Below are 26,941 nucleotides of genomic sequence, written 5' to 3' on the forward strand. Positions count from 1 at the left end.
GAGAGTCTTCCATTTGCTGGTCCACCTCCCAAATGACTGTTCCATACTGAAGCCGGAATTCCAACAAGGTGGTCCTTTGGCCACCTTCCACCTGACTTTTCCAGGACATTTGTAGGGAGTTGCATCAGAAGTGGAGCAGCTAGCCCTGAATTGGCACTCACATGTGGCGTTGCTAATACGGGTTAGCCTGTCACACCACAGCCCCGGGGCCCTGTTCAGAATTTTTTGGCAGGTGCAAAAATGCGTGCACACGCGGTGAGGCTTTCATCTGCTCCCTGTGGAATGTGTGTATCATGGTCTGTGCCTTCCTGTGCTCCCGGTGCGACAGTGAGGCGGGGGGCCCTTCCTCAGCAGCAGCAGAGATTTGCCTTGGCATTTCAATGGTTGCATCATATCCCGCAAGTTAATACTTTGAAAGAAAGTCGCTTGTCTTGTTTGAAAAATGGAAAGGCTGGGGCCAACGCGACAGCTCAACTGGCTGATCCTCCACCTATTAGCACCAGCATCCCATAGGGGTACCAGTTTGTGTCCCAGCTGCTCCACTCACCTTCCAGCTCCCTGCTTGTGGTCTGGGAAAGCAGTCTAGGATGGCTCAGGCTTTGTGACTCTGCCCATACAGGAGACCTGCAAGCAGCTGGCTCCTGGCTTCGGGTAGGCTTAGCTCTGATCCTTGGGGAGTGAACCAGCAGAGGGAGTTCTTCGTCTCTGTCTCTCCTTCTCTCTGTAAATCTGCCTTTCCAATAAAAAGAAATAAAATAATAAAACAATAAACATGGAAAAGCTAATGATGCTGAGATGCCTCTCTGCCCACAGGGTTTGTATTCAGTGCGCCTGGCAGCTGTCTGCTCCTTCCTGGACCCTCTCCAGCGAGCGGCCAAGACCACAGCACTGGTTTTCTGGCAGCTTCTTTCCTTTGGGTGTTCTCTTGCGGCCATGTTACCTCAACGACTGAGTCCTGGGAGTCAACATAAACTGTAGCTGGAAGTGCTAGGCAAGAGTCAGCGTTGTGGCACAGTCAGTTCAAGGGCTGGCATTGGGCATGGCAGGTAATGTTACCACCTTCCATCTTGGCATCCCAAATGGGCACCGGTTCTAATTCCTGCAGTCCCATTTCCCTGCACATGGGAGACCTGAAGGAAGCTCCTGGTTTTAGCCCCGCCCAGACTTGGCTGTTGTGGCCCTCCGGAGAGTGAGCCAAAAGATGGAAGATCATTGTCTTTCCCTCTCTGGAACTCTAACTTTCAAATAACAAACAAGTAAATCTTAAAGGGGGCTGATTTGAGTCCCAGCTCTCTGGTTCTGCTTCAGCTCCATGCTAACGTGCCTGATGAACCAGTGCATCATGGTGCAAATACTGGGGCCCTGCCATGCACGTGGGAGACCTGAGTGGGGTTCAGGGCCTACGGCTTTGGCTTGGTCTGGACCTGGCCGTAATAGCCATTTGTAGAGTGGGCAATAAGTGCAAGATCTCTCTCTCTCTCTCCCCTTCTCCTTATAGCTCTTTCCAATACATAAATAAATCTACCAAGAAAATATATAAATAAAAGGTGTTGAGGAAACATCAGTAAGAACATAGGACTCCAGCTGCAGTTGCCAGTCCTCAGTGGTGGCCCAAAAGATGGCTGCCAGCTGTCACCCTGAAGAAGCAGAAAGCTCTGGGTAAGTCGGCTGTCCTGGTGTGGCTCAGCTGCCCCCTCCAGGAACTCCTTCTCTACAGACTGTGGGGGGGCCCACCTGCCCCCTGCCTCTTGGTCTGCAGACACCTGATACTGGTCCGTCAAAGCTGCTCATTGCGGGAGTTACGTTGCTTTTCGCCCGGGCCTGTCGGATCTCTCCCACTTCGCCTGTCCTGAAAGCAGAAGGCATTGCTTTGGTCCTGAGTCCAAATTCAATAGAAACTGTCAGGCTGCAGTGCTAGAAGGCTCAAGAGGGCGTGGAACGACTCCAGTTATGAATAGAACATCCAGGAAAAAAAAACCACCAAAAAACAAAAACAACCACCTGGATTGCTTCTGCAAGTGTTGTGTGAAGGTGAGACACATTCCACCAGAGGCGTTTAGATATAACGACTCCGACAGGAGCCCCTGGGGAGCAGGTGTGCTCAGGTACAACTCATGCAATAGACGGACAACGTGGAAGAGTTTTATGATCCTAACTAGCGTTTAAACAACTTCTTTTTCAACCTTAAAAGCGAAGGCTAATGTTCTGTTCTGGGTGTTAAGGAACTGAGCAGTGGCTGCTCCTTGTACCCCCTTGTCTGCTAGAATCTGGCTACACTTCAGTGAAGCAAATATTGAACCAAGGAAACTGGTTTGTTTCAAAATTTCAACAGATTCCCAGTTCATAAATCAACTATATTTCAAATGTGTTGAAATTTTGCCCTACGCGGTCTAAATGTCTCATTCTACTTGCGGTACCGACAAGTCTTTAACCTGCCTCTAAGAGTACATAGCCCGCGCCTGCCTGAGGTCACTGCTGAACGGATGCCTGGCTTTTGTTAATTCATATTTTCTGTGGACGTTTTGATGAGCCCCTGTCTACATGAATTCCAAATGTGTTTGCATCAAAGTCAGCTAATTTGATTTATTCATTTTAAATATTAATTTTCTTTATTGGAAAGACAGATTAGATTTACAGAGAGGAGAGACAGAGGAAGGTATTCTACCTGGTGGTTTACTCTCCAACAGGCTGCAACGGCCAGAACTGAGTAGATCTGAAACCAGGAGCCAGGAGCCTCTTTAGGGTCCCAAGGCTTTGGGCTGTGCAGTACTGCCTTCCCAGGTCACAAGCAGGGAGCTGGATGGGAAGTAGGGCAGCTGGGACAAGATCTGGCAGCCATATGGGATCCCGGCACTTGCAAGGTGAGGATCTAGCCATTGAGCCATTGCATTGGGCCACTTTTTTTTTTTTAAAAGAGAGATTAATTGACTGATTGGTTGATGGAAGACATAGTGACACACAGAAAATTGTTCTACCTACTAGTTTGCTCCTCACATGATTGCCATAGCCGGGGCTGGGCCAATCTCCCACAGTGGCCGGGGCCCAGGCGCCTGAACCATCATCTACTGTCTGTGTAAATACATACAGTGTAAAGAAGAGTGGGAAGCTGGATCAGAAGTGGAGAAGCCAGGACTCGAACTGGCACTCTGATGGGAGGTGCCAGGGCTGCAGTGGTGGGCAGAGCCCTGTGCCCCAGCACTGGCCGGAAGCCTAGCTTGGAATTCCGTCTTCCACGAGCCCTTGCACATTCTGCACGGAAAAAGCAAGGGGCCGTGGCATTTCTTTGGATTATTTCTTACAACTGCATGCGACCCGACCATTATCTCAAAAGAAAGAAGTTAACCAAAGGAAGGGTAAGGGGAGAAAGCACTTGAAGTCAGACTTTCAGAGGTCACCTGCATACACAGCCCCTGCAAGGCGTGGCTACACCTGCTGTCTTCTTCTCCCAGTCTGAGCCTGGAGTCAGGTGCTTGACCTTCAGGAATGCTGGAGCTTCTGACATGTCACACTTCCTGGTCTCCCAATCCATCCATTGTGAACTTCAGCAACTCCTAACAGAAGGAAACAAATAAAAAAAATTGTTTTTTATAAACACCAGGGGTAATAATGTTTATTTCTGGAAGTTGACCGGGAAAGAAGCTTTTTTTGTTTTTTAACAAATACATTCAGTGTAATAATTTAACATTCTCATCATTTACCTTATATTCCAAGTTCAGGATGGTAACTTTAAAAAAGATTTCTGTTCTTTACTTCTGTCACTTTCTCTTTCAAGCAATTAAATTAATCTTAAAACACGTGTTGTAGAGTGGTAGATTAAACTGCCAGCTGTGATGATGGCATCCCATGCTGGAGTGCCAGTTTGAGTGTTGGTGGCTCTGCTTCCAATCCACACCGTTGGTCTAAAACACCCACCTTCTGAGAAGCCCGCACAGTTTTCTGTACTAACTTAGACACTGTATTGTTAATGAAAACTGATAAATTAAAAACTTTCCAGCTTACTTTAAGAGAATAATAAAACCATGCTGTATTGGCATAAATAATTTTTACGAGAAATAATAAAATTTTCCAAAACTTCCAAAATTAGCATTTTGAGTAATATCATATAATTTTGAAATTCTCTGTAGTATTTGACTTAACAGAAAATAACAGGCTGGGCTTGGTGCAGTAGTTCAATTGGTTAATCCCAACTTTGCAAATGCCAGGATCTCATATGAGCACCAGTTGGTGTCCCGGTTGCCCCACTTCCCATCCAGCTCCCTGCTTGTGGTCTGGGAAAACAGTCAAGGATGGCCCAAAGCCCTGGGACCCTGCACCTGCGTGGGAGACCGGAAAGAGGCGCCTGACTCCTAGCTTCGCACTGGCTCAGCTCTGTCCTTTGCAGCCACTTGGACAGTGAACCAGCAAATGGAAGATTTTTTCTCTCTCCTTCTCTGTGTAAATCTGCCTTTCCAAGAAAAACAAGTAAATAAATATTTAAAAAAGAAGATAGTGGTCCCAGTGTAACAGCTTAATGGCTAAAGTCCTCGCCTTGTATGGGTACCAGTTCGTATCCCGGCTGCTCCATTTCCCATCCAGCTCTCTGCTTGTGGCCTGGGAAAGCAGTCGAGGATGGCTCAAAGCCTTGGGACCCTGCACCGTATGGGAGACCTGCAGGAAGCTCCTGGCTCCTGGCTTTGGATCGGCTCAGCTCTGTTGCAGCCATGTGGGGATTGAAACAGCGGATGGAGGATCTTCCTCCTTGTTTCTTCCTCTCTGTAAATCTCACTTTCCAATAAAAATAAATATAGACTTTTAAAAGATAGTAGGCTAATATGGTGCCAGCATCCCCGGTGGTTGCTGGTTCGTATCCCAGCTGCTCTACTTCCCTGCTGCAGTTCCTGCTGATGCCTCGGGAAAGCAGTACAAGATGGCCCAAGTGCTTGATGCCTGCACCCACGCAGATGGCATCAGTGGATGGAAGCTCTCTCCCAGCCTTTATCCCTCTCTATAACTCTTTCAAGTAAATAAATGTCCAAAAACCAAAAAAGACAAAACAGACGGCTAAATCAGATTTGTTGTGGCCTGTAGTCCTGTAGGCTCACGTCCTGCCTGGCTCCAGGAAAGCTGCACCATCTACACGCAGGGACCCCACAGGGTTGTGAGGAAAACAGCCCGAGCTGGCGGGTCTGCAATGAGAACGGCCCCTGCTGCGCTGGGCCGAGGAGGCCTGCCTGTCAGGCGATTCCCATGGCAACGGCGACGCTGTCTGGAGGCCCAGCGGACAGGCAGTCTCCTGCGTTCCCACCTTGCGCTGTGTGCTCAGCCGCCCCACAGGCTGTGATCCCTCCAAAGAGCACGCTCAGCCTTATCCATCTTCTTCCTTCAGCATTGGACAGTGTCTGGTCCTCAGTAGGCATCAGACGTGACTTTTCATCTGAGCATGCACTTGAAATATAAAAGCAATATAGTGACGATGTTAAATGTCGTTTCTGAGATGTGTACCGGTGCTTTTGTGTTTTTTTTGGGGGGGGGGGGGTGTGAAATGCAGTGTTTTACGCTTCTCATCACATTGCATGTTATACATGAGCACTGGAATTCTGAATTTTTCTTCCCAGTGATGGGAAAACTGCTTTTACAAATTTTTTTATAGTATTTATTTGAGAAGCAGGATGACAGAGAGCGAGAGACTCTTGGACCTGCTGGCTCACTCCCCAAATGTTCCTAACCGCCAGGTCTGGGCCAGGCTGAAGCCAGGGGCGGGGAACCTATCCAGGTGACAGGGCTCAAGTTCGTGGGTCCTCCCCTGCTGCTCAGAAGGACGGCAGCATGGCCACTGTGACAGGCAAGGTGGGCGCTGCAAGGTGCCAGGACAAGGCTGGCCCTTGCTCTGTGGGAGTGTGTAGCAGCAAGCTTCCCACTGGCGGCTGTGACACCCTTTGCTGGCTGAGGAGCCAAGAGCATTGTAGGATGCTTCCTTTCTTTGAGCTAGTGATTTTTTTTTTTTAATTTCGTCTCATTTCCTTAGAACAGTTTCCCAAAAGTAAGCTTACTGGGGTCAAAAGATGTGGACGTTTTTACGGCTTTTCATACACGCTGTCAAATTGCTTTTCCACAGGGTTATACTAATTCACACCGCCACCAGCACTTTCCAGAACGTCTCGCGTGGCAGGAATCGCTACCACAGGTGCCATTAACACACTCATCGATAACATATTGCACCCCGGTTGTTCACGGCTGGCATTTTCCAGAGACTTTCCATAAAATTAGAAGTTTGTGGAAGAGCGAAACCCTTCCTCTGGGACATCTTTATTTCTGGAGACCGGAAAAGGAACACATGTTGTTAGGGTTGGCACCCGACTCCCGGCGACAGCCAGCCCGCACGGCCGGAGGGCGGCTTCCCCCGGGGGCTGCCAGGCTCCGCCTCGGCCCCCGCCGCGCCCTCTCCCCCGCAACTTCTGACTGAACTTGTGAGGCGTCAGCGCCCCGACGGCTGCACCGAGGGGCGCCCTCGTCCTGCAGCCCGGCGCGCCGAGGCTCCCCGCTACCCCGTCAGCGGCCTCCGCCTGCCTGGGACCGGCGTCGGTGAGTCATCGCCAGCGCCGGTCACATGGGCGACGTGACCAAAATAAAGTTTCAGTATTTTAAGCCGCTGGAAAAGGGGACAGCGGAGAGCACCGGGGGGCGGGCGGGCGGCCCCGGGGACGCGGCGGCGCGGGGCCGAGGGGGCGGAACGCCGGCGGCGGGGGCGGGGCCTGGCGGGCCTGGGGGCGGGGCGCCGCCGGCGGGGGCGGGGCCTGGGGGACGCGCGCGCCCCTCCCCCCGCGGCCGGCAGCGACGCTCGGACTCGCCGAGGCTGACGGGCTCTGGGGCTGCGGCGCCTCAGCCGACCGTGGCCGCCCGGGGCGGCAAGGCTGCGGGATTCCGGATGTCCCGTCTCGCCCGCCGCCGTCGCCGAGACCCCCACGGCCGGCAGCGGCTTCCCCGGGAACGTCCTTCAGCCCCGGGAGCACGCGGGAAAAGCCCCCGCGCGCCAATGAGCGAGCGCCTTCCTCGTGACGGTCACGCTCGGGGGCGGGGCTTCCCCCGTCGCGCCCGAGTTCCGGGAACCCCCTTTGATTGGCCTGGACGGCCTGGGAAACACTGTGGTGACGCCCAATGAGGACGCCACGTCTCGGCCTCGAGGAAATATTCCGCGTCGGCCCCATGCTGATTGGACAGTTCTTTCGGGCCGTGGCCACTAGGAAGCTTTGTTTAGGTCTGGGAGGCGGGCTTTCCTGGGAGTGGGTGGGGAGGGGGCGTCGACCCTTGACCAATCCCTTCAGTCCTCTGGGTGGTGACCAGCCAATGGGCCGGACGGATAGGACGCTCCTCCCGGAGAGTAGTGAGACCCCTGGTGCGTGCGGATTGGCGGCGGGCGCGGCGAGTGGCAGCCGCGCGGCCCAACGGGCGCCGTGCGTGGGCCGCGGGGCGGGGCCAGGGCGGGTGCGCGGCGGCGGCGGGGTGGCTGGGCCGGCGGCGGCGGCGGTACGAGGCGCGCGCTCGGGGTCCCGGTCGCGAGGAGGAGGAGGATGTGGCGCGCGGAGGGGAAATGGCTGCCGAAAACAAGCCGGAAGGTAAGAGCCGGAGCGCGAGGGGCCGGCGGGCGGCGCGGCGGGCGGCGGGACCCGGCCCCGCCGGACATCCCGGGCATCGGCGGCGCCGGGCGGGAGCGCGGGGGCGCGGTGGGCGGGCGGCCGGGCGCCCCGGCCGGGGAGGGGGCCGGCGGGGCCGGGGAGGGGGTCGGGGCCGCGGAGCGCGGAGCGCGGCCGAGTGCCGAGGTGACTCGCGGGGCCGGCGGAGCGCGGCGCCCCACACCCCACCCCCGGGGGCGGGCTGGGGCCGGAGGGGGCGGGGGGCGCGCGGGGCGCGCGGGGCGGGGGCCGGGCCCGGCGAGGAGCAGGAGGAGGAGGAGGAGGAGCCGCGGACGGCCGGCGCCTCCCCCACCCGGACCGGGCATCCCCGCCACTCTCGAGCCCCCGGCGGCTCGGGGTGGGGGCCGCGGGGCGGAAAGTTTATCCGCCCCGGGGCCCCCCTGGCTCCGCGCCCTGCTGCTCCGGGCCGGTCCCCTTCGGGCGGCCGAGGCGGCGCTCAGCCCTCGCCCGGTGCCCTGCTCTCCGGCGGGCAGGCCCGACGTGCCGTTCCCCCGGCAGCGTCTCTCCCCGCCAGGGGGACCCCCGGGTGCTCGGCGTCCCCCGGCCTCGGGCCTCGCGCGACCCCTCCCCCTCGCCGCCCGGGCAGGGAAGGGGGCCTGCGCACATCTCCGCCCCTCGCCGGCGTGCTCATCCTCCTGGTGCCCTTGCACCCTCGCAGCCCGGAGGGTGGGGTCCCCGTGCCTGTGGCAGGTCTCCACACTCCCTTGCCCTTTACCTTCCGTGACCCCGAGCCTCCCTTGGCATTGGAGTCGGCCCCAACCGTTGCTTTTCTTGGGCAGCTCTTGGGGCCTCCGCACCCTCACTGATGACCCTTGTGGCCCGGACAAGGGGACTCGGGCGACCCGTTGGGGGTCGGAGGTGGGGAGGGCTGTGCTGCTCAGAAAGTCCTTTTAAAATAGGGGAGCGGACACTTCTTCCTGATGCCATAGACTCTGCACACTTTCTTGGGTTGGGCTGAGCTCGTTACCTGAGCACCCTCCCGGATGCCCTCTTCTCCCTGGGGAGCCGGCTGGGCATCCCGGGGCCCCTTCCCCCACGTGCCTGTCCTAGCAACCGGCTCGCTCTCCTTGGAGTGGCTCGTCTGGGCGTCCCGGGAGGGTGCGGGGCAGGGCTGGAGGAGGACAGGGATGGATTGTTGCGGCCACTGGGCCTTTTCCTGGGAGGGGACAGCGCCGACCAGGTGCCCCAGCCCGTGGTTAGGTGAGCCTTGTGCCCTTGTGTTCTGGCTGCTCTGCTCACTGTGTTCTGTGCAGGGGTGGGGGGGAAGGTGTGGGGGGCCGGGCTCTGGCCGTCCCACACTCAGGCGTCGGCACCTGCCCTGGAAATAAACTTCCCGATTCTTTTTTGAGAGAACTCTATCCTCCTTCTGGCTGCTGGTTCCCAGTCAGCCATATTTAGTGAGCCTGTTACCTTGACTTTTTCTGATTTTCTCAGATTGTGTTAGTGTTGGCTGGGTGGGGAGAAGCCATATGCCTTCCCACCCAGAGCGGGAATGAGGCACCCAGGGCGCCCGCATGCCATTCGGGAGGAGCTTGCTGGGGTGCTGCTTATTGTACTAGAACCTTCTCTTGGCCTGGGTGTTGTCTCTCATGGGATGGAGCTTGTGGCTGAGGCGAGGGGGAGACTTGGCTGCTGTCTGTTGCCTGCCCTTCTGGGTTCTTGGGGAAGCAGCAGAGGTGGCCATGAAACATGGGCATTTGTTGCCATGCTCATATGCAGGTGTGTGTTACTGGAATCACGTGGGCCACAAATGTCTGGGAAGTTAGAGGCTGAGGTGACAATGTAGACCAGGGTCCTGAGCACTTACTCAGTGTGTCCCAGCCGGTTCTCACTGCTCTTTGTCATCTGTCCTGTTCTGACAAGCAGAGACATGATGGCCCCGGGCTGCTGCGCGTGGTGGGTTCCCTGTCGCACACCCACACGTGGGCATTCTGACCCGAGGGGCTCTTCTGCCCGATGCTGCAGAGGTACAGGTTTTTCACTGCAGTGTGGGGCCACGAACTTCGGAGTGGGTGAGAACAGTGCATCTCCCTGGCTGTGTTTGGGCTGCTTGAATAGATGAGAGGGGATGTGTTGCTTTGGGGAAGGCCCCTTCCTCCTGAGGGATGGGAGGCATTGTGGGTACTGCATCCCTGGGGGCTCTGTGGCTGTGGCCAGCTGCTTTGCCTCTGTTGGTCTCCTTACCTTGTAAAGCTCAGCTTGGGACTGGCTCTGAGTGGACCCTTGGCCTCCCCAGCAGGCCCTCCTTGGTGCTCTGGCCTGGGGGTCCGAGCGGGCGGAGGTGGCCCTGGGAGGGTGGCTGAGCTCTGTTTTGAGCTCGGGCACCAGCCTTTTTTGACTGAGTTGTCCAGTGGACGCCGTGCCCCTGGCCGGAAAGTGGAGCCTTTGGCCTCTTTTTCTTTCTTTTGGGTCCGTCTGAATTTTCTTGCCAGTTTTATTCTCTCCGACTCTGTAATCAGCTTGATGGAGCTGTGCGTTTTAGGAGGAAGTGTGGTGAGCTCTGGAGAAATGAGGAGGTGTGTACCTGTGGTGTGCTGTTGGCGTGTACCCAGGAGTCATCTGGTTTCTTGTGGTGTCTGCCACGTGCCCTTTGCTGCTCTGCCTTGTGGCGTCTTCCTTGCTAACCAGGGTCCTGTGCGAGGCCCCTGGAGGGGCTCTGGAGGTCAGCGGAGCATGTTTGGGGTGTTGTCCGCCTGGGGTCCCCCCCAGTTGATGTCTTTGTGCCGTCTGGGTCCCCGGGCCTCTGGCTGGTGGAGTCAGCCTCCTGTTGCCACTGCTGCTTCACAGGGGAGCAGGCCAGGGCGCTGCTCTGGAGCATCCCTTGTGAGCCCTTCCTGTCCCCTTGCCACCCTTTCTCTCAACACTTACATGTGGCTTTCTGGACAAGGTCAGGTGGCCACCTCGTCATTTGTCTTCTAGAAAACCTTACTTATTCTGCTTCTGGGAAGCTTCCAGTTTCTCCATGCCCTCACTGAGTGGATTCCAGATGTTGACACAGACACAGCCATGTCTGCTCAAGGTCGTGTGGGGTCGCTTTGCGTTTTCAGGAAAGCAGGGCTGCGCTTGGCCTTCGGGACGTCCTGCCTCTTGCCTCCATGTTGAGGCGCCGTGGGTGCAGGCTGTCCCCCGGGGCGGCCAGTTCTGAGAGGCAGGCAGGTGTCATCCTGCGTCTGTCTGAGGGTTTTGAGGTGGCCCCTCTTGGTCCCCGCCTCACCTTTTACTTTGTGCCAGTCCTGCTGTGCCGTTTCTGAAGTTCTGAGCAAACACCTCGCTGTGTGCAGTTGTGTTTCCTTCTGCTTTCCCTCGTGGAGAGCAGAAGGCTCTCTCCCTGTCCTCCTCCTGTTTGAGATCCTTGAAGATTGCCCGTTATCTGAGATCATTTGGGAGCGGGGAGCTGCAGGTGCCCGTGGCTCGGGCGCGGTGAACTTGGTAGCCTGTTAGTGTGAGTGGCATTTCTGTGGATTGTGTGCTTGTCTTTTACATAGTCTTATAAGGCATTTTTTTTTTTTCTCCTGGGCTTTAGTTTTCTGAGTTGTAATCTTGCAAATACACGCTCTGTGCTGCCCTGTTGAGCTTTGCTCCACCTCCCGGCAGGAGCAGGGGTAGTGAAGGGGGTGAGTGTGGGCTGGGGAGGCTTTTTCCAACTCTGCATGTGGGATGTGGGGTGTGTGTGAAGGAAAGTCCCCCTTCTGAGGCTGCTTGTCCGCTCGGGGTGTGTGCACTCTGCACTCAACGGGGACCAGTCAGGTCCCTCTGCTTGTGATCGGGTGTGCTTCGTGGCATTAGGTGGCAAGAAGTGGGCACTGCCAGAAAGTGTTACATTTAAATTGATTGCTTAATTAAGTGCTGACCATTCTTGGGCTTGATATTTGATATAATTACCACTGCTTTTGTCTATTAATGTGACTTCATTTTTTTGTGCTTTGATGTCACTGTTAGCTTTTTTAAAAAATAAGCCCGTTTTTGGGTAAATAGCCTCAAACTTTCTTTTCTATTTGGGTGTTAGGTGCAGTGATGGTGAATCCGGGTTCCCCTTGCACGTGTATGTAGAAGCCAGTTCTGCCCTTTGTCACTTTTCTGCAGACTCTTGTGTGGCATTGTCGTAGTATGTGGCTTGGCAGTATTTGTTCAGGTGAATATGTGATTGAATATTCTTTGTGCTAACAGGTGGTGTATGTTTTTTTGTGTATTTCCGTTTTATACATTGCTTTCCAAGCTGTGTTTTCCAGTCTTTGTTTTTTGTCCTTTCCCACAAGAGGAACATTCTTTAACTGCTCATGTGCTTTTTATCAGACAGTGTAGTGTTTATAGAGTGACTAACTGCTCTTTGGGTGTCCTGTAGCCCTTGCTGCTGTCCTTGGTCCCTCGTGGCAGGCAGGTGGGTGAGCCTTTTGCCCTGGGCTGGGGCTGCTCGGGATGTCTGCCACCCGAGAGCTTGTGGGGTGAGACCTGGCACCCGCTAGGCCTCTGGGCTTCTACAAGAAGCTAGGAGCTTGGGAGTTTGTTTTTGCTCTGTTTGATTAGCTGCTCTCTGACTTAACGACAGACCTCTCTTTGGCATAGAACTGGAATAGAATGTAGTCATTTACTGTGCTTTCCAGGGTCTAGTATATAGTTCTTCCTTTTCTTTGCCCTTTTTTTGAATACCTAATCAGATTCAGAATATAGGTTGATTGTATGCTATCATGTTCTTCTATTTTGTGCTTTTCCTGTTTGTGGAATCCATCCGTCCTGTGATTAAGCCATGTTATTGGTATTACGTCAGTAGAGATATGTTACCACATGGACGCCTGCTGTCCCGTGGGGGGAGCATTTGTCGCATCCTAAAGAAGTTTATTTCTGTGCATTTTGACAGTGGACAGAAGTTCCGAAATTTTAATGGTGGGATGAAGTAAAGGGTATTTGTGAAATCTTGGGGTGCTGCTGCCAAGGTTGTATCGTGTCTTCCCTTCCCTCAGGACCCCTTGCCTCGGGGTCACTTCGAGGTCACGGCCTCTTGGTGTAAAGATTGGTGCTGCCTCCTGAGCGCTTTCTCTTTTTCAGTCTTTTACCCTGGACTTCAAAAGGAATATTACGTACCCCATTGCAGAGAGAGGTCTTAGGTTAGCCCCTTTCCCCCTTTGTTAGAGAACTGTTTGTTTACTGTTAGCTGATGCGCATAGCGAAGATCAGAGGACCCGCTGTTTGCTCATTGTTGGTGTAGTTGTATATTCTCTTGTTCATGCGTGCTTTGCTCATTTGGAAACGCACAGTTTTGTTCTCTCCAAATTTAGCTTGATTTTTCAAGTCAGCAACAGATCCCTCACTGAGATTGTTAGCAGAGTAGCTTGGAGGGAGGTGCTGCTGGGGCCTGCCTGCAGGTTGCCCGCGAAGGACACGCTGGGAAGTAGATGGCGCAGTTCCAGCCGCTGGCTCCTGGGTCCGGTCAGTCTCAGCTCTCACCTCACTCCCTCCTGCAGCCTCACTGTGCTTCCACCTCCTCCCCGGAAAGCCAGCTCCGATTGCCAATAGCTTGTGTGTCCGGCACCTTCTGGGTGTGTTGTCTTAGGGCTAGGCTTGTGGAGTGCCTTTGGGCTTGGGGTGGCCAGTCAGGCGACAGCCCAAGCAGCCTGGCCTCCGCTGCCTTTACCAGTCACTGTGTGTGGTGGCTTAGTCTCCCTAGGCCTGGGCATCGTAGCTGACCGAGGAACTCGCAGGCACTCCTGACGCTCGCTGTCCGGGCATTCTGGCCCTGAGGCCTGCTGTCCAGCATCTGGCACGGGACAGCCAAGCATTCTGTTTAGTCTTTACAGTATAAATTCAACAGGATATGTCTCTGTGTTAACAGTGGTCCAGAGCTAGTTGCTCTTTCAACTAGCTGAAAGGGAAGATGGGGAGAAGGGAGGCAGGAAGGCCCTTCAGAACAGGTGTTGCTGGGAGCTGTTTCTGAAGGAACGTGAGCACAATAAAAAATGGAATGTTTTTTAATCCTTTTCTGAAAGGCGATATAAGGCTGTCTGTGCTGCATTGGTTTTCTGGGCAGTTGAATATCAACTTGTGAGCAAGAATAGTAAGAAATCTGTAAAGAGTGTGAATATGTGGAAAGGAAGAAAAAATACTGCAGTGAAAAAGTTAGGATGGTAAGTGACCTCAGGGTGATGACTGGAGTTATAAATCGGCATTCTTAGAAAAAATGGCGTGTATGGACACGTGTATGTATTGTATGAAGACTGCTCCTTGAAATGGGGTGTTGAGAAGACAAACGAGGCCGGAAATATTAAGTGTCTGTCGTCTTTTTGAATTGAAGTGGCTCTTTTTTTAGCGAAAGGAATGTAAACTTGGATGTAAGTTCGGCAGAATGGATCATTTGAAAAGGGAAGATTCAGGATAGGACATTTTATTGCGAATCCACAAGGGGGTAGTGATGTTCTATCAAAGACATTCATGGTAGAATGTGAGATGATCCTGTTCACATTTTAGACTCACAGATAGGCCTGGCACGTTTGCATTTCAGCTTAGTAAGATCTTCCTTTAGAATGTTTATTGACAAATTGTTATTGCATAAATTAAAGAAAATCCCATTTGAAGTGAATGGCTGTTCTGGGTGCTGGCCTGGTGGGGACGTGAGGACGCGCTTGTTCGGAGCTTGGAGGGATTGCTGACGACTGTGGGTCCCTGGCATTTCGTGAGACTGGGTGATCTTACATTTCCTGGAAAACACTAGGACTCGAGGAGTCAGTTACCGCTGTGTCCTGAAAAAAGGGATCTTGGTAAATTGTGTTTAAACTTCACCGAAGTTTGTATTACTGTTTGTATTTCCAGTTCTGCTAAGACATGACAAATGTAAACAGCCCACAGCGGTAGCCGCTTTTAATAGCTGTAAATAAATCAACATTTTATAATCTCTTCTTATTAGGTTATATTGCATCATTAGATTAAAAAACTTTCTTCTCTCACATAAACATTCAAGTAGCTTGCCTTTGGTCTTTGGCGTCCACTCCGTTATATTGAGAACGACTTAAAATCGGGTGTGGTGTGGCAGCGCCAGGTGGCTCTTGGCGATGCATGAACTCCCTCCGGCGTGTCGGGCTTTCTCTTCCACATGGTAAGCTGTGCCTAGGTCAGAGATTGACGGTTGGCATGGAGATTTGAGTTCTGCTGGCCATATCTTTAAAAAATATTACTTCTGACATCAAAAATATCAGCCAGTTTTGTGACTTGGAAGCTTTGTGGCTTGTGCTTGCCTGTGCCATGTGTGCTGTGTTTAGCATTTGCAGTCCAGGGAAAGGGTTAGTGCGCGGTTTTCCGGTTCCCTCAGCCTGACAGCTGCGTCACCTGTGCTCCGGGCCCTGCTGGGAGCTGAGCAGTGTGATTCTAAATCTTTTTTGTCTTATATTCCTGAGCTGCCTCCTGGCACGCACACACCTCAGCACGTAGGTGGGCACCGAAGGGAGGGCAGGGCTGTCCTCATGCTGCCCAGCCGTGGCTGGCAGGGCTCAGCTCTGGTGGGAGTCTAGACTCAGTCAGCCTGTTGTCTCCGGCTGTGTCATGAGTGCTGGGAGTTGAAGCTCCTTTGCTATAAAGGAGCATGTCTTTTGTAACTTGGCTAAGTTGGAATATTCTTTCTTTTGAGAGGCTAAGCCTAGATATTAAATTATGTCATAGAATTTTTTTTTTAGGAGGGGACATTCATTTGCTCCTGAAATATTTTAGATGATTTTGTTGTTTGATGCTTGGATCTTTGATATGCCTTTATTTTTATTATTGAGCTTTGTGTTGGGGTAAGGTTTCTGTGCACTGAAGTAGCTGTTGACAACGCTTCCCAGGCGTTACTGTAGTTCCGTGCTGCCGAGAGCAGCTCCTGGAGCGTGCCTGGGTGGAGGCTGTTCTCTGGTCTCACGCCTCTGCCAGGCCTCCTGGAGTTGGCGAATGGCAGGCTGTAAAAAAGTTCATTTTCTCTGTTTTCTTGAGGCTTTGCTGACTTTCTGGATATCTGATTTCCAAGAAACACTTAGAAATAAAATGTGTGCTTTCTTTAAAATTTTTTTAAAAAGATTTATTTATTTTTACTGTAGAGTCAGATAGAGAGGAGGAGAGACAGAAAGGAAGATCTTCCATCCGTCCAAGTGGCCACAACGGTCGGGACTGAGTCAATCCGAAGCCAGGAGCCAGGAACCTCCTCCAGATCTCCCACGTGGGTGCAGGGTCTTTGTACAAACTGTAATTTTCTTATTTTTAAAAAAATGTGTTTATTTTTATTGGAAAGGCAGTTTACAGAGAGGAGCCAGAGAAGGATCTTCCATCTTCTGGTTCACTGCCTACATGGCACAGCCGCTGGAGCTGAGCTGATCCGAAGTTAGGAGCCAGGAGCTTCCTCCGCCTCTCCCACGTGGATGGAGGGTCTGTTCCTCTGCTGCTTTCCCAGGCTGTGAGAGGGAGCTGGGTGGGAAGCTGGGCAGCTGCGACACAAGCTCGTGCCCAGATGGGATGCGAGCTACGTGGAGGATTAACTTGCTATGCCAGAACTTTGCAGTTTTCAAAGTTACATACCACTGCAGGAAGTATGCCAAGCTTGGGGCTGGGATTATTCTGTTTCACAGTGTGTGGACGATTCCCTGGAGCGTTGTCAGCAGTGCCGCTTTGGTCACCTTGAACCCAACAGTCATAGGTTAGTTGTCCGAGTGTGAAGTCCTAGGTTTGGTTTGCTGAATGGCTTCTGTCGTCAAGCGGATTGAGCCACTGCTTGCAACATCTCTTCCTTTCCCACTCAGAGAGGGTGCTGCTCCACGCGGCCCTCGGCCTGCCCTGGCTGCCCCTCAGGGTGCTGCTCCACACGGCCCTCGGCCTGGCTGCTGCCCCTCAGGGTGCTGCTCCACACGGCCCTCGGCCTGGCTGCTGCCCCTCAGGGTGCTGCTCCACGCGGCCCTCGTCCTGGCCTGGCTGCTGCCCCTCAGGGTGCTGCTCCACGCGGCCCTCGGCCTGGCTGCTGCCCCTCAGGGTGCTGCTCCACGAGGCCCTCGGCCTGGCTGCTGCCCCTCAGGGTGCTGCTCCACATGGCCCTCGGCCTGGCTGCTGCCCCTCAGGGTGCTGCTCCACGCGGCCCTCGGCCTGGCTGCTGCCCCTCAGGGTGCTGCTCCACGCGGCCCTCGGCCTGGCTGCTGCCCCTCAGGGTGCTGCTCCACATGGCCCTCGGCCTGGCTGCTGCCCCTCAGGGTGCTGCTCCACGCGGCCCTCGTCCTGGCCTGGCTGCTGCCCCTCCTCATTTCCTGGCCAGGAGTTAGTGTGCTGGGTCAGCTCTGCGGGTAAGGGGACCTTTTCTTCTTGTGGCACTCGCCTCAGATCAAGGATCAGATGTGTTGACTTGAGTCGAGCAGGAGGAGTTAGAACTGTACTCAGTGGAGTGAGTCTCCTCTGCTACACCTGGGGCTTACATTTTAGGTCCGCGCTTATTACCGTACTTATTTTAGAGGAATGGGAACAACTTAATGGTATCAGGATGTAGAGCACACGCATGTTTAATCTTACTAGTTACTTCCCAGGGAAGGTTGAAGATCTTCAGTTTCAGCAATGAAGGAGGGTTCTTAGCTTTGGAAAGTAGATTAGTGATATATGGTCATAGATGGAAAATGCTGTTCAACATTAGACCCTTTCATGTTCAAGGCAGTGTTTGTATTCAGGAGTTGATTAGTACAACTATTGTTTATCTGTTTTAAATATTTATTTATTTTTATTGCAAAGCCAGATATACAGAGAGAAGAAAAGACAAAGATCTTTCGTGTGCTGGTTCACTCCCCAAGTGGCCGCAATGGCTGGAGCTGAGCTGATCTGAAGCCAGGAGTCAGGAACTTCTTCCCGGTCTCCCACATGGATGCAGGGTCCCAAGGCCTTGAGCTGTCCTTGACTGCTTTCCCAGGCCACAAGCAGGGAGCTGGATGGGAGGCAGGGTTGCTGGGGCTAGAAGTGCTGGCCATATGGGATCATGTTGCATGCAAGGTGAGGACTTGAGCCACTAGCCCATATGCTTTAAAGAAAACCTCATCCTCGAAGTGACTATGGGGATTTGATCCTTTTCCAAACATTAATGAGTTAGCCTTATTTGAGAACGAGCCAGCAAGAGAGAGATCTCACACCTGCTGATTACTCTGCAAGTGCCTGCAGCAACTCAGCCAGCTCACAGCTCAGTCCAGCTCTTCCCACCCCGGGGCGGCAGTATTAAAATAACAGCGGTATTGGGCCCAGCACAATGGTTCTATTGGCTAATCCTCGGCCTTGTAAGCACCGGGATCTCATGTGGGTGCTGGTTGGTGTCCTGGCTGCTCCACTCCCCAATCCAGCTCCCTACTTGTGGCCTGGGAAAGCAGCAGAGGATGGCCCAAAGCCTTGGGACCCTGCAGCCGCGTGGGAGACCTGGAAGAAGCAGCTCCTGGTTTCAGATGGACTCAATCAGCTCTGGCAGTTGTAGCCACTTTGGGAGTGAACCAGCCAGTGGAAGATTGTTCTGTCTTTCCTCTGTAACTCTGCCTTTTCAATAAAATAAATAAATATTTAAAAAGCTTTATTAAGCTGTTACTCATAAATTATAATTCGATCTTTAAATATGTATCATGGGGAGAGAGAATTTGGCCTAATGGTTAAGGTTTCTTGCCCCGTTTTGGGATCTCCGAGTTTGACTCTCAGCTCAGGCCGTGGGGCGACTTGGGTGGGACGGGCTTGAATTCCCCGCTGTTGGTGTTGGCCAGGCCCAGTCTCCGCCGTTGCAGGCACTTGGGGCGTCAGCAGGTGGGAGCGTGTACTCTCTGTCTGCTCTCAAATACATAAATAAAAAAATTTCAAAAAACTTGCACAAGTTGCTGATTTTTAGTGTATTTGCACAGTTGTGCAGCTGCCACCACTATCCAGTTGAAAAATGCCTGGGCCCGTTCACAGTCAGCCTGTCCTCCTGTCGTGGACAGTTACTAGTTTACTTTGTCTTTATGAATTTGTCTATTCTAAATCTTTCACATGAATGGCGTCGTAGAGTTTTGTCCTTGTGTGGCTGGCGTGATGTTTCCAGTTTCAGCTGCGACCCCTTCCCTTGCTCAGCGGCAGACTCGTGGGGAGTGCCGTGTTTTGCTTAGTTCCCAGTTGTTGAACATCTGAGTTCTTCTCTCAGGCTGCTGTGAGAAAATACTTTTGTGAACATGAGTGCACACCTTTTGTGTTATATTTTCAGTTCTAGGGAGGGCATTGCCTGCCTCGTATGTTTACTTTTTAACTTACTCGGTTCTACTTTGAAAGGCAGAAGCAGATACGCATGCAGAGATCTCCCGTTCTCTGGTTAACCCACCGAGTGCTAACCTGGAGCTGGGATGCCGTCCAGTCTTGTGTGTGTGGCAGGGATCCACCGGCCTCCTGGGATGTGCATTCAGGGGACCTCAGATGAGGCGGCTAGCTGGGGCTGCAGGTGCTCCAGCTTGGAATGCTGGCATCTCCAGCTCTGAGGAGCTGTCAAGCTATTACCAAAGTGGCTGCGCTCCCACTACCCTCCCACCAGTTTCCCCACGTGCTAGCTCACACTTGTCACTGTCCTTCTCTGGTTACAGCCGTTCTTGTGGGTGGGAGGTGCGGTATGTCATTATGGCGTTGTTTGCATTTCCCTAATTACTGATGATCTTGCACATCTGTCCGTGTGCTTATTGAATATTTGTATGTGTGCTTTGGAGAAATGTTTGCTCAAGTCCTTTCCCAGTTTTGAATGGAGTTGGATTTTCATTTTTTGCAGTTTAAGAGTTTCTGATTGAAATGGCTGGATATCAGTTCCTTACCATGCACGATTTGCAAATATTCCATTCTCTGGGCTGTCTTTCTCACTTTCTTGATTGTGACCTTTGAAGCACAGAAGTTTTAAATTTGGTAAAAATCCGTTTATCTTTCTGTTTATGTTGTACTCAGAAACCATTGCCTACTCCATATCATGGAAATTTGCATGTGTATTTTGTTAAAAGCTTTACAGTTTTAGCTTCTGGGCTTGCGTCTCTGTTATGTTGTGTCAGTTTTTATCCGTGGTATGAGGGAGGTCTCCGGTTTTGTTCTTTCGCAGGTGGATATTGAGTTGTCCCAGTAGTGTCTGTCGGAAATCGTTGAAGACCATTCTTTCCTTATGGGGCTGTGTTGGCAGTCTTGTTGATAGTTTGATGTCTTCACACGTGCAGGTTAGCTTACACAAAGATATTTAAGGAAGTTTGTGGAAAATGGAGTTAAAATTGCATTTTTGTTCAATGTTTTGAAATTTGTGCATGTTTTTTTTCGTAATATACATTTTATGTGTATCATGAAATTTTTAAAAAAGATTTATTTATTTTTATTACAAAGTCAGATATTCAGAGAGGAGGAGGAGAGATAGAGAGGAAGATCTTCCGTCCGATGATTCACTCCCCAAGTGAGCGCAACGGCCGGTGCTGCGCTGATCCGGAGCCAGGAGCCAGGAACTTCCTCAGGGTTTCCCACATGGGTTCAGGATTCCAAAGCATTGGGTCATCCTCAACTGCTTTCCCAGGCCACAAGCAGGGAGCTGGATGGGAAGTGGAGCTGCCGGGATTAGATCCGGTGCCCATATGGGATCCCGGCGCTTTCAAGGCTGCTAGGCCTGAGATTTTGTTTGTTTATACCAATATAAGCTCTCATTTTTAATTCCATGAATTAGTTGAAATATCCTTGTGTGCCTGTTTTCTGCTAGTACCACACTGTGTTAGATATAATCATGTGGTCATTTTTTAAAAAGCATATAATTTAAGAAAAATTTTTAAAAGAGCTACAGAAAGGGTTTGTGCATCTGCTGGTTCACTCCCCAGGTGGCACAGTGGGCAGGCCTGAGCCAGGCGAAAGCCAGGAGCTTCGTCCAGTGGCCTGCTTTGGGGCCAGGGGTACAGGCACCTGGGCCGTCTTCTGCTGCTTCCTCTGATGAGCAGCAGGGCAGCAGGGACGTGACAGCGCGTAGGGAAGGAGTGGACACTGTAGAGGCCGCTGTGTCGCTCTGCTGTGTCGCTCTGCTGCGCTCAGTGCTGGGCCTGCCGTGAGTTTTGGTATTGGAAGCTGTCATCTTTAAACTCTGTACTTATTTAAAAAAATTGTTTTGGCTATTCTGTTTCTCCTATATTTCCATATGAATACTGGGAATCATTTTGTCAGTTTCTGGGGAAAGGCAGCTGGAATTAACTTATATCTGTGGTTTGTTTAGGGAGTTAAATCTTTGGGTCTGCTATATGCTTGAGAACTCCTGGAGAACTCATTCAAGCATCTTACCTCAAAAACACAGTGTTCGAATTTGTGGGTTCTGTAGACTTCCGTACTGATGTGGTGTGATTCACTGTGAGGGTGGAACTGGGTCTTTCAGGTTATAAGAGAACAAATGGCTTCTTGTACATGGTCCTTTGATGTGAAGGCTTGCTGATGCCTTTTATGTTTAGGAAAAAAATGTTGGTATTCTTGTGAAGATGTATTCTAGTAAATAGAGAATTGGTAGATTATGTATATGAATATTTAATGATCGAAAACATAGAATATGTTACCAAAGATTGTGACACTGAAATTTGTTTATATACATAGTATATAAAATGTATGTATACATAATGGTGCTGTTGTGGGAGATCTCTGAAGATTTTTTAGTTCTTGTATTACTGTGGGAACCCTGTGCGTGTTGGTTACCGTGCTGGTAAGTCAGTGCATTTATTTGACATGTAGGACCAGCCGCTGTCCTCTCGGAGCCAATGGGGAAGGTGGCTTTGGTCTGGAAGCCTTGGGAGTTAGTGCCTGCACTCCCCAGGGGCGGGGGGCCTCAGAGTCTGGGAGGCTGCTCTGCTTCACCAGAAGGCGGGAGGACAGTAGGAGTTATCTGGGGAAGGTTCGATGGTGAGGTTGTGTGCGGTGATCGGCTGTGTCTGGGGAGTGACCACAGTCTCAGGTCTGGTCTGCGTGGCCCTGTCTGAGCAGGGGACTTGGTCATTCTGAGCCTGCTTGCCACTTGTATAGCGTTTTTATTTTGAGATGCTTCTGTGACAACATGGAAAAGTCTAGGCTTTTGAGGGAATGTTTCCATAGAATTCAAAAATGAATTATTGCAGTGCTTTGCTACTTAGAAATACAGAACTGGTAAATTGAGTCTTTTTCTGGGAAACTTGTGTAGTGTTTGAAATTAGTATTTCCTTTGGTTTGTGCATACTTCAGGATTTTGTAGGGAACTAGAAGTAGGTGGGGAAGCAGATGTGAGTGAAGTGAATGGAGACGGTGGTGGTGGTGCACAGCCGGGCTGGGAGGGCCTGGGGAGGCTCCCTGAGGGAGGGGCTTCATCGGACTCACTGAACACAGGCCTGGATGCTTGGAGCAGTGACAAGCAGTGGGAAGGGAGTGGAGAAAGCGCCAGGCAGTCCTGGAATTCTGGTGCGTGGGATCAGTAAACCTGGAGAAGTCGGCATCTACTCCTAGGGGCTGGGGAAATCAGACTGAAGCCTTAATTGTATCCTGTGCTCTGGGAAAGGTGGTTTTTTTTTTTTATTTTTTTAAATTCTTCTTTTTTTTTTTTTTTTTTCAGATAAAGGACTGGGATTGGTTGGATAAAATGAAATCTTCAAAGTGTTAGGAGGGCTGCTGCCCTTCATTTCTGTAGGGTTGCAGGAGGCGCTCAGACTTTCTCGAGGTTTTAGATATTTGGCCCATACTTAGATGCGCCTTGCTCCAGGACGCTGGCGCGCATGGTCGGCACGCTTGCAGACTTCCCGCTCAAGTGAGACTCATCCCGGAAGTTGTCTAGAACTGCTCTCTCCTTCCAGATGGAATTGAGTGCTCTTGCTGTGGGCACCCGGGCACTCTGTGGTTTTCCTGGCCACCCCACATTTGAATTTGTATCAGAGCTTGTCTGTTTTCCTCCTTGTCTCAGCGGGATGTCTGGAGTGCCTGGGCTGGCTGGAGGAAGGCGTGTGTGAAGGACTGAGCTGTGCTTGTGTGATGGGTGGAAATGTGTCCCCTTCAGAGACGGACTCAGATTTCAAGCCTCAACTGCTAGAAGTTTGGCAAGGCCAAACTGAAATAGGGGCTATTGCCGAGATGTTCTGGGAAGACTGGGTTTTAAGGTGTTTGCCCTGTTTTAGACAATATTAGCATAGCTTCAGAATGTGCATTTATAGCATGAATTGGAAATGTGAGTCAGGGGTTAGGGTGTCATTGATGTCACCCTGACATTTTTGCCTTTGTTACTTTGGCAGAGCGGAGCAGAGCCCTGCTGAAGGACTCCACAGAGGTGAACTCGGGCTGTGCAGGTTGTGCTCTGGAGGGGCCGCTCCACACGCAGACGCAGCCCCCTGGTCTGACTTAGTGCCAGCTGGCTTTGTCCACATGGTGGCTCCTGATGAAGGAAGGAGTGAGGCTGTGTAGCAGTGAGATGACCGCGGGCGGAGAAAGGACTTGAGGGGAGAAATGCAGAAAATGCTTGCATTTCTTTTTTTCTGTAAGATAACTTATTTATTTGAGAATGAGGGGGGGTAGAGAGAAAGAGAACTTCATCCACTGGTTCTCTCAGCAAGTGGCTGCAGCAGCCTGAGCTGTGTCCAGCTGAAGCCAGGAGCCTGGAACTCCACCAGGGTCTCCTGTGTGGGTGGCAGGGGTCCAAGCACTTGGCCATCCTTTGTTGCTGGGCTTCCTGACTCCCCAAGGTTGACACTTCAATGTGAGTTACAGGTGGGACTGGGCAGGTGTTGTGGCTCAGGAGCCTAGGCTGAAGTTGCCAGTGTAGGCGGCCATCCTATATGGGCTCCAGTCACAACATCCTGGCTGTTGGCCGCACTGAGAGAGCAGTGGGTGGAGTCTACACCCACGTGGGTGGAGCTTGATGTTTCTCAGCCTGGCCTAGCTCTGGCTTTTGTGGTCATTTGGGGAGTGAAACAGCTAGAATATGCTGCTTATTCTTTTTGCTAATCAAATAAATGAATAATTATTTAAAAGGGCCCAGCGTAGTAACCTAGCAGCTGAAGTCCTTGCCTTGCACGCACTGGGATCCCATATGGGCTCCAGTTTTAATCCCAGCAGCCCTGCTTCCCATCCAGCTCCCTGCTTGTGGCCTGGGAAAGCAGTAAAGTCTTGGGACCTGGCACCCGCGTAGGAGACTTGGAAGAAGCTCCTGGCTTCGGATCAGCTCAGCTCCGGCCATTGTGGCCGCTTGGCGAGTGAATCATCGGATGAAAGATCTTCCTCTCTGTCTCTCATCCCCTCTGTATATCTAACTTTCCAATGAAAAAATTAAAATAAATCTTAAAAAGATAAGAAAATAAGAAAATGAATGACTAGAAGGCAATTAAACAAGAAGGGATGCTGATTGTGGAAGGTTGAAAACATTCTTAGTTTTGTTCTTCCGGAGAGTTGGAGTAGCCTGAACACCGAGGGAAGGTGTTGATTTTGTAGATGTGAGAGAGTGGAATAGAGTCATGATTCCTCGGAGAGTTTTGGTGATATATGCAGAGTTTGGGTAGAAATGATAGCTGAAGCTGAGGAGGAAGTCATCGGTGCTTGATGGGTTGTGGGTTGTAACCTGTTGCTGTTGACTAGATCATTTCAAAATGAGCAGCTTAAACATACAGGTCGATGACATTGATGATGCCAGTGTTTCTGTGGGCACTGCTTTGGCCAGGCCTCTGCTTTGGGGCTCCGTGAGGTGCCAGGGTGGGTGGTCACTGGAAGCCTGAGCTGGGGTGGTGTCTGTGTCCAGCTCCCGGGGTCCTTGGGAAGATGCATGGCCTTGTGGGCTTTGAGCTGAGGCCTCCTCCGCTCCATGCCGGCTCTCTCCCAGAGGCCATCCGCAGTCCCTGCCCTCAGGAGCCTCTCCAGCTGGGCAGCTTGGGTCAGCAGAGCGAGCAGAGAGAGACTGCGTCCCACCCGCAGAGGTGACAGCCCTTAGCTCTGCCACGTTGTCGAGCTGGCTGGCAGCAATCTGGGAATGAACTAAGTGAAGATGTTGATGTTGAGGCATGGGCAGTCATGATGTTTGTCCACCGCAGTGGTGGGGGGACAGTGGTGGAAGGTGACAGATCTGCAGGTGAACACCCTGGAGAGTGCAGATGGAGCATGTGATCTGGAGAGAGGCACTTCCAGGTGAAGGTCAAGGCATCTCCTCTCAGGACGCCTTGGCGAGATGAATTCGCACACCTGTGGACCCTGGCTGCCTGGTGGAAGCAGAGTGCCCTGCTCACCTGATGGCTGTGAGGTCCTTCCACAAGTGCTTCACGTAATGTAAGGGATAGGCAAACAAAAGCTTATTACAGCAGCTTACTGTTTAACTTGAGGCGAACACCCAGAATTGAACGTCTCTTTGTTAACTTGGGTTGATTATGTAGTACGCAGGTCACTGAACTGGGCCAAGTTTAATGCTGTGCTATTTTTAGGACCTTCTGAGTAGAGTGATATTACACCTTTCACATCTTTGTGTCTAGTTTTATTTTATTTTTAAAAGTCTGTCTTTGTTGCCATTGTCTCTCTTTTGCTTCTCTCTGTGTGTCAGCTTTTAGCCATCTTTCCCGCTTCTGAATTGTTGCTTCTGATCTTCTCTAGGTTTGGCAGCCTGATAATTAAACTTGTTAAAACTATGAGTAGTCCAGGGCCCGGCGGCGTGGCCTAGCGGCTAAAATCCTCGCCTTGAAAGCCCCGGGATCCCATATGGGCGCCGGTTCTAATCCCGGCAGCTCCACTTCCCATCCAGCTCCCTGCTTGTGGCCTGGGAAAGCAGTTGAGGACGGCCCAGTGCATTGGGACCCTGCACCCGCGTGGGAGACCTGGAAGAGGTTCCAGGTTCCCAGCATCGGATCGGCGTGCATCGGCCCGTTGCGGCTCACTTGGGGAGTGAAACATCGGACGGAAGATCTTCCTCTCTGTCTCTCCTCCTCTGTGTATATCTGGCTGTAATAAAATGAATAAATCTTTAAAAAAAAAGAAAAATGTGAGTAGTCTAATAGGAACTGAGCCGTGGGATGGGGATGGGTGTGGGGTGGCGGGCCTTGTCCTGGTGAAGCACGTGAACTTTTGTGGTGGACTCCATGAAGCCTGCCGTTGGCCTTCAGAATTGGGTCTGGCTTCCTTCTTGCTCAGCTGCGTTCACGGCGCGTGAGGTTCCCAGGCAGCCTTGTTCCATTTGCAGGAGCGTATGCCTCATTGCTCTGTTATGGGAAACAGTATTTATTATTCTCTCCTTTGATTTGGATGAAGGTTTAGTTTTTTGGCCAGGAGCAGAGACTGTGAGGTGGTGAGTAGACCATGGAAGCAGGGAGGCTGCTGAGCCCGGCTCCACACCGAGACCTGTGTCGTGTCCCTCCCCTGTGGGGCCTGCCCCGAGCCTGGTACCAGATGCTCCTGGCTCTTCCTGCAGGTGACTGTTTCTTGCCGCCTTCCAGAAAAATTTGTTTAGTTGTTCTGTGCAAACTTTTGCATTGGTTTTTTTTAGTGCTCTAAAAATTATTAAAGTATCAGCAACAATGTAAGATTTTACATAGTTTCTTTGAGTGTGTCTAGTTGATACTGTCTTTTTGGACGTTAGAGAAGTGCTGTTTAGTTGTATTTTTGGACTGCTGTACATTGCTTCCTAGACAGTATAATTTATGAAAATCCTAATGATGTGATTCTTATCTGGAAAGAATAAATTTCTTTTTCAGATTCTGAAATCACTTTATGTTTTACAGGAATTCCTGGTGATAGTAGCTCAGTCTGATTCCTTGGGCTGTGCCTCACTCAGGCTTGGACTCTTGTCATCGTTGCTGTGTAAGTGGCACAGGACTTAGGCCTTGTGGTCTCTTCTAGCCACTTGTTCGCTTTTGAGCTCAATTCTGAGTGTTGAACTCCATGTGAGAGCCTGAAATGGTTTGTGCCCCAATTACCTCGGAGGTTACTGTTTCACTGTTTTATTTAGCCTGCCCCAGGAGTAGGAAGTCTGCTACCTACTAGACTTTTTCCTTTTAACCTGAGTGTGTACTTTAATTTTGTCTGTGTATCCCATAGGAGTGTTGTAAGGGTTATTATAGCATAGTAGTAGCACTTATGATATATTTTAAACTTCTTGAAAAGGTAATATGAGAGCTCAAAATATTTTTGTACAGTACTACATAATTTTCTTCCCATTAACCTTTTGTGGCTTAGGAAAAGGCTAAAGTAACTTGTGTCTGGGTCTCTGTGTTGATTTTCACATCATTAACCTGATTTTATGGCGTGTTCCCTATAGCCTGTCTTTTGACAGAGCCTGCTTTCTTACTTAGGGGCTGTGCTCTAGCCAGAAAGCTCGGCAT

The 26,941-nt window shown here is 51.5% G+C and overlaps 1 protein-coding gene across 1 annotated transcript in view; it reads left to right on the forward strand.

Annotated features, from left to right (window-relative positions):
* The first annotated feature begins 7,435 nt into the window (after positions 1–7,435).
* Positions 7,436–26,941, forward strand: part of LOC131482224 (calmodulin-binding transcription activator 1-like) — a 76,789-nt gene continuing 57,283 nt past the window's right edge. The window contains exon 1 of the mRNA XM_058674686.1: positions 7,436–7,592. Within this exon, the coding sequence (XP_058530669.1) occupies positions 7,548–7,592 (45 nt within the window). The 5' untranslated portion in view covers positions 7,436–7,547. The remainder of the gene's footprint in view (positions 7,593–26,941) is intronic.

The sequence above is a fragment of the Ochotona princeps genome, chromosome 2, assembly GCF_030435755.1.
Source record: "Ochotona princeps isolate mOchPri1 chromosome 2, mOchPri1.hap1, whole genome shotgun sequence".
NCBI lineage: Eukaryota > Metazoa > Chordata > Mammalia > Lagomorpha > Ochotonidae > Ochotona > Ochotona princeps.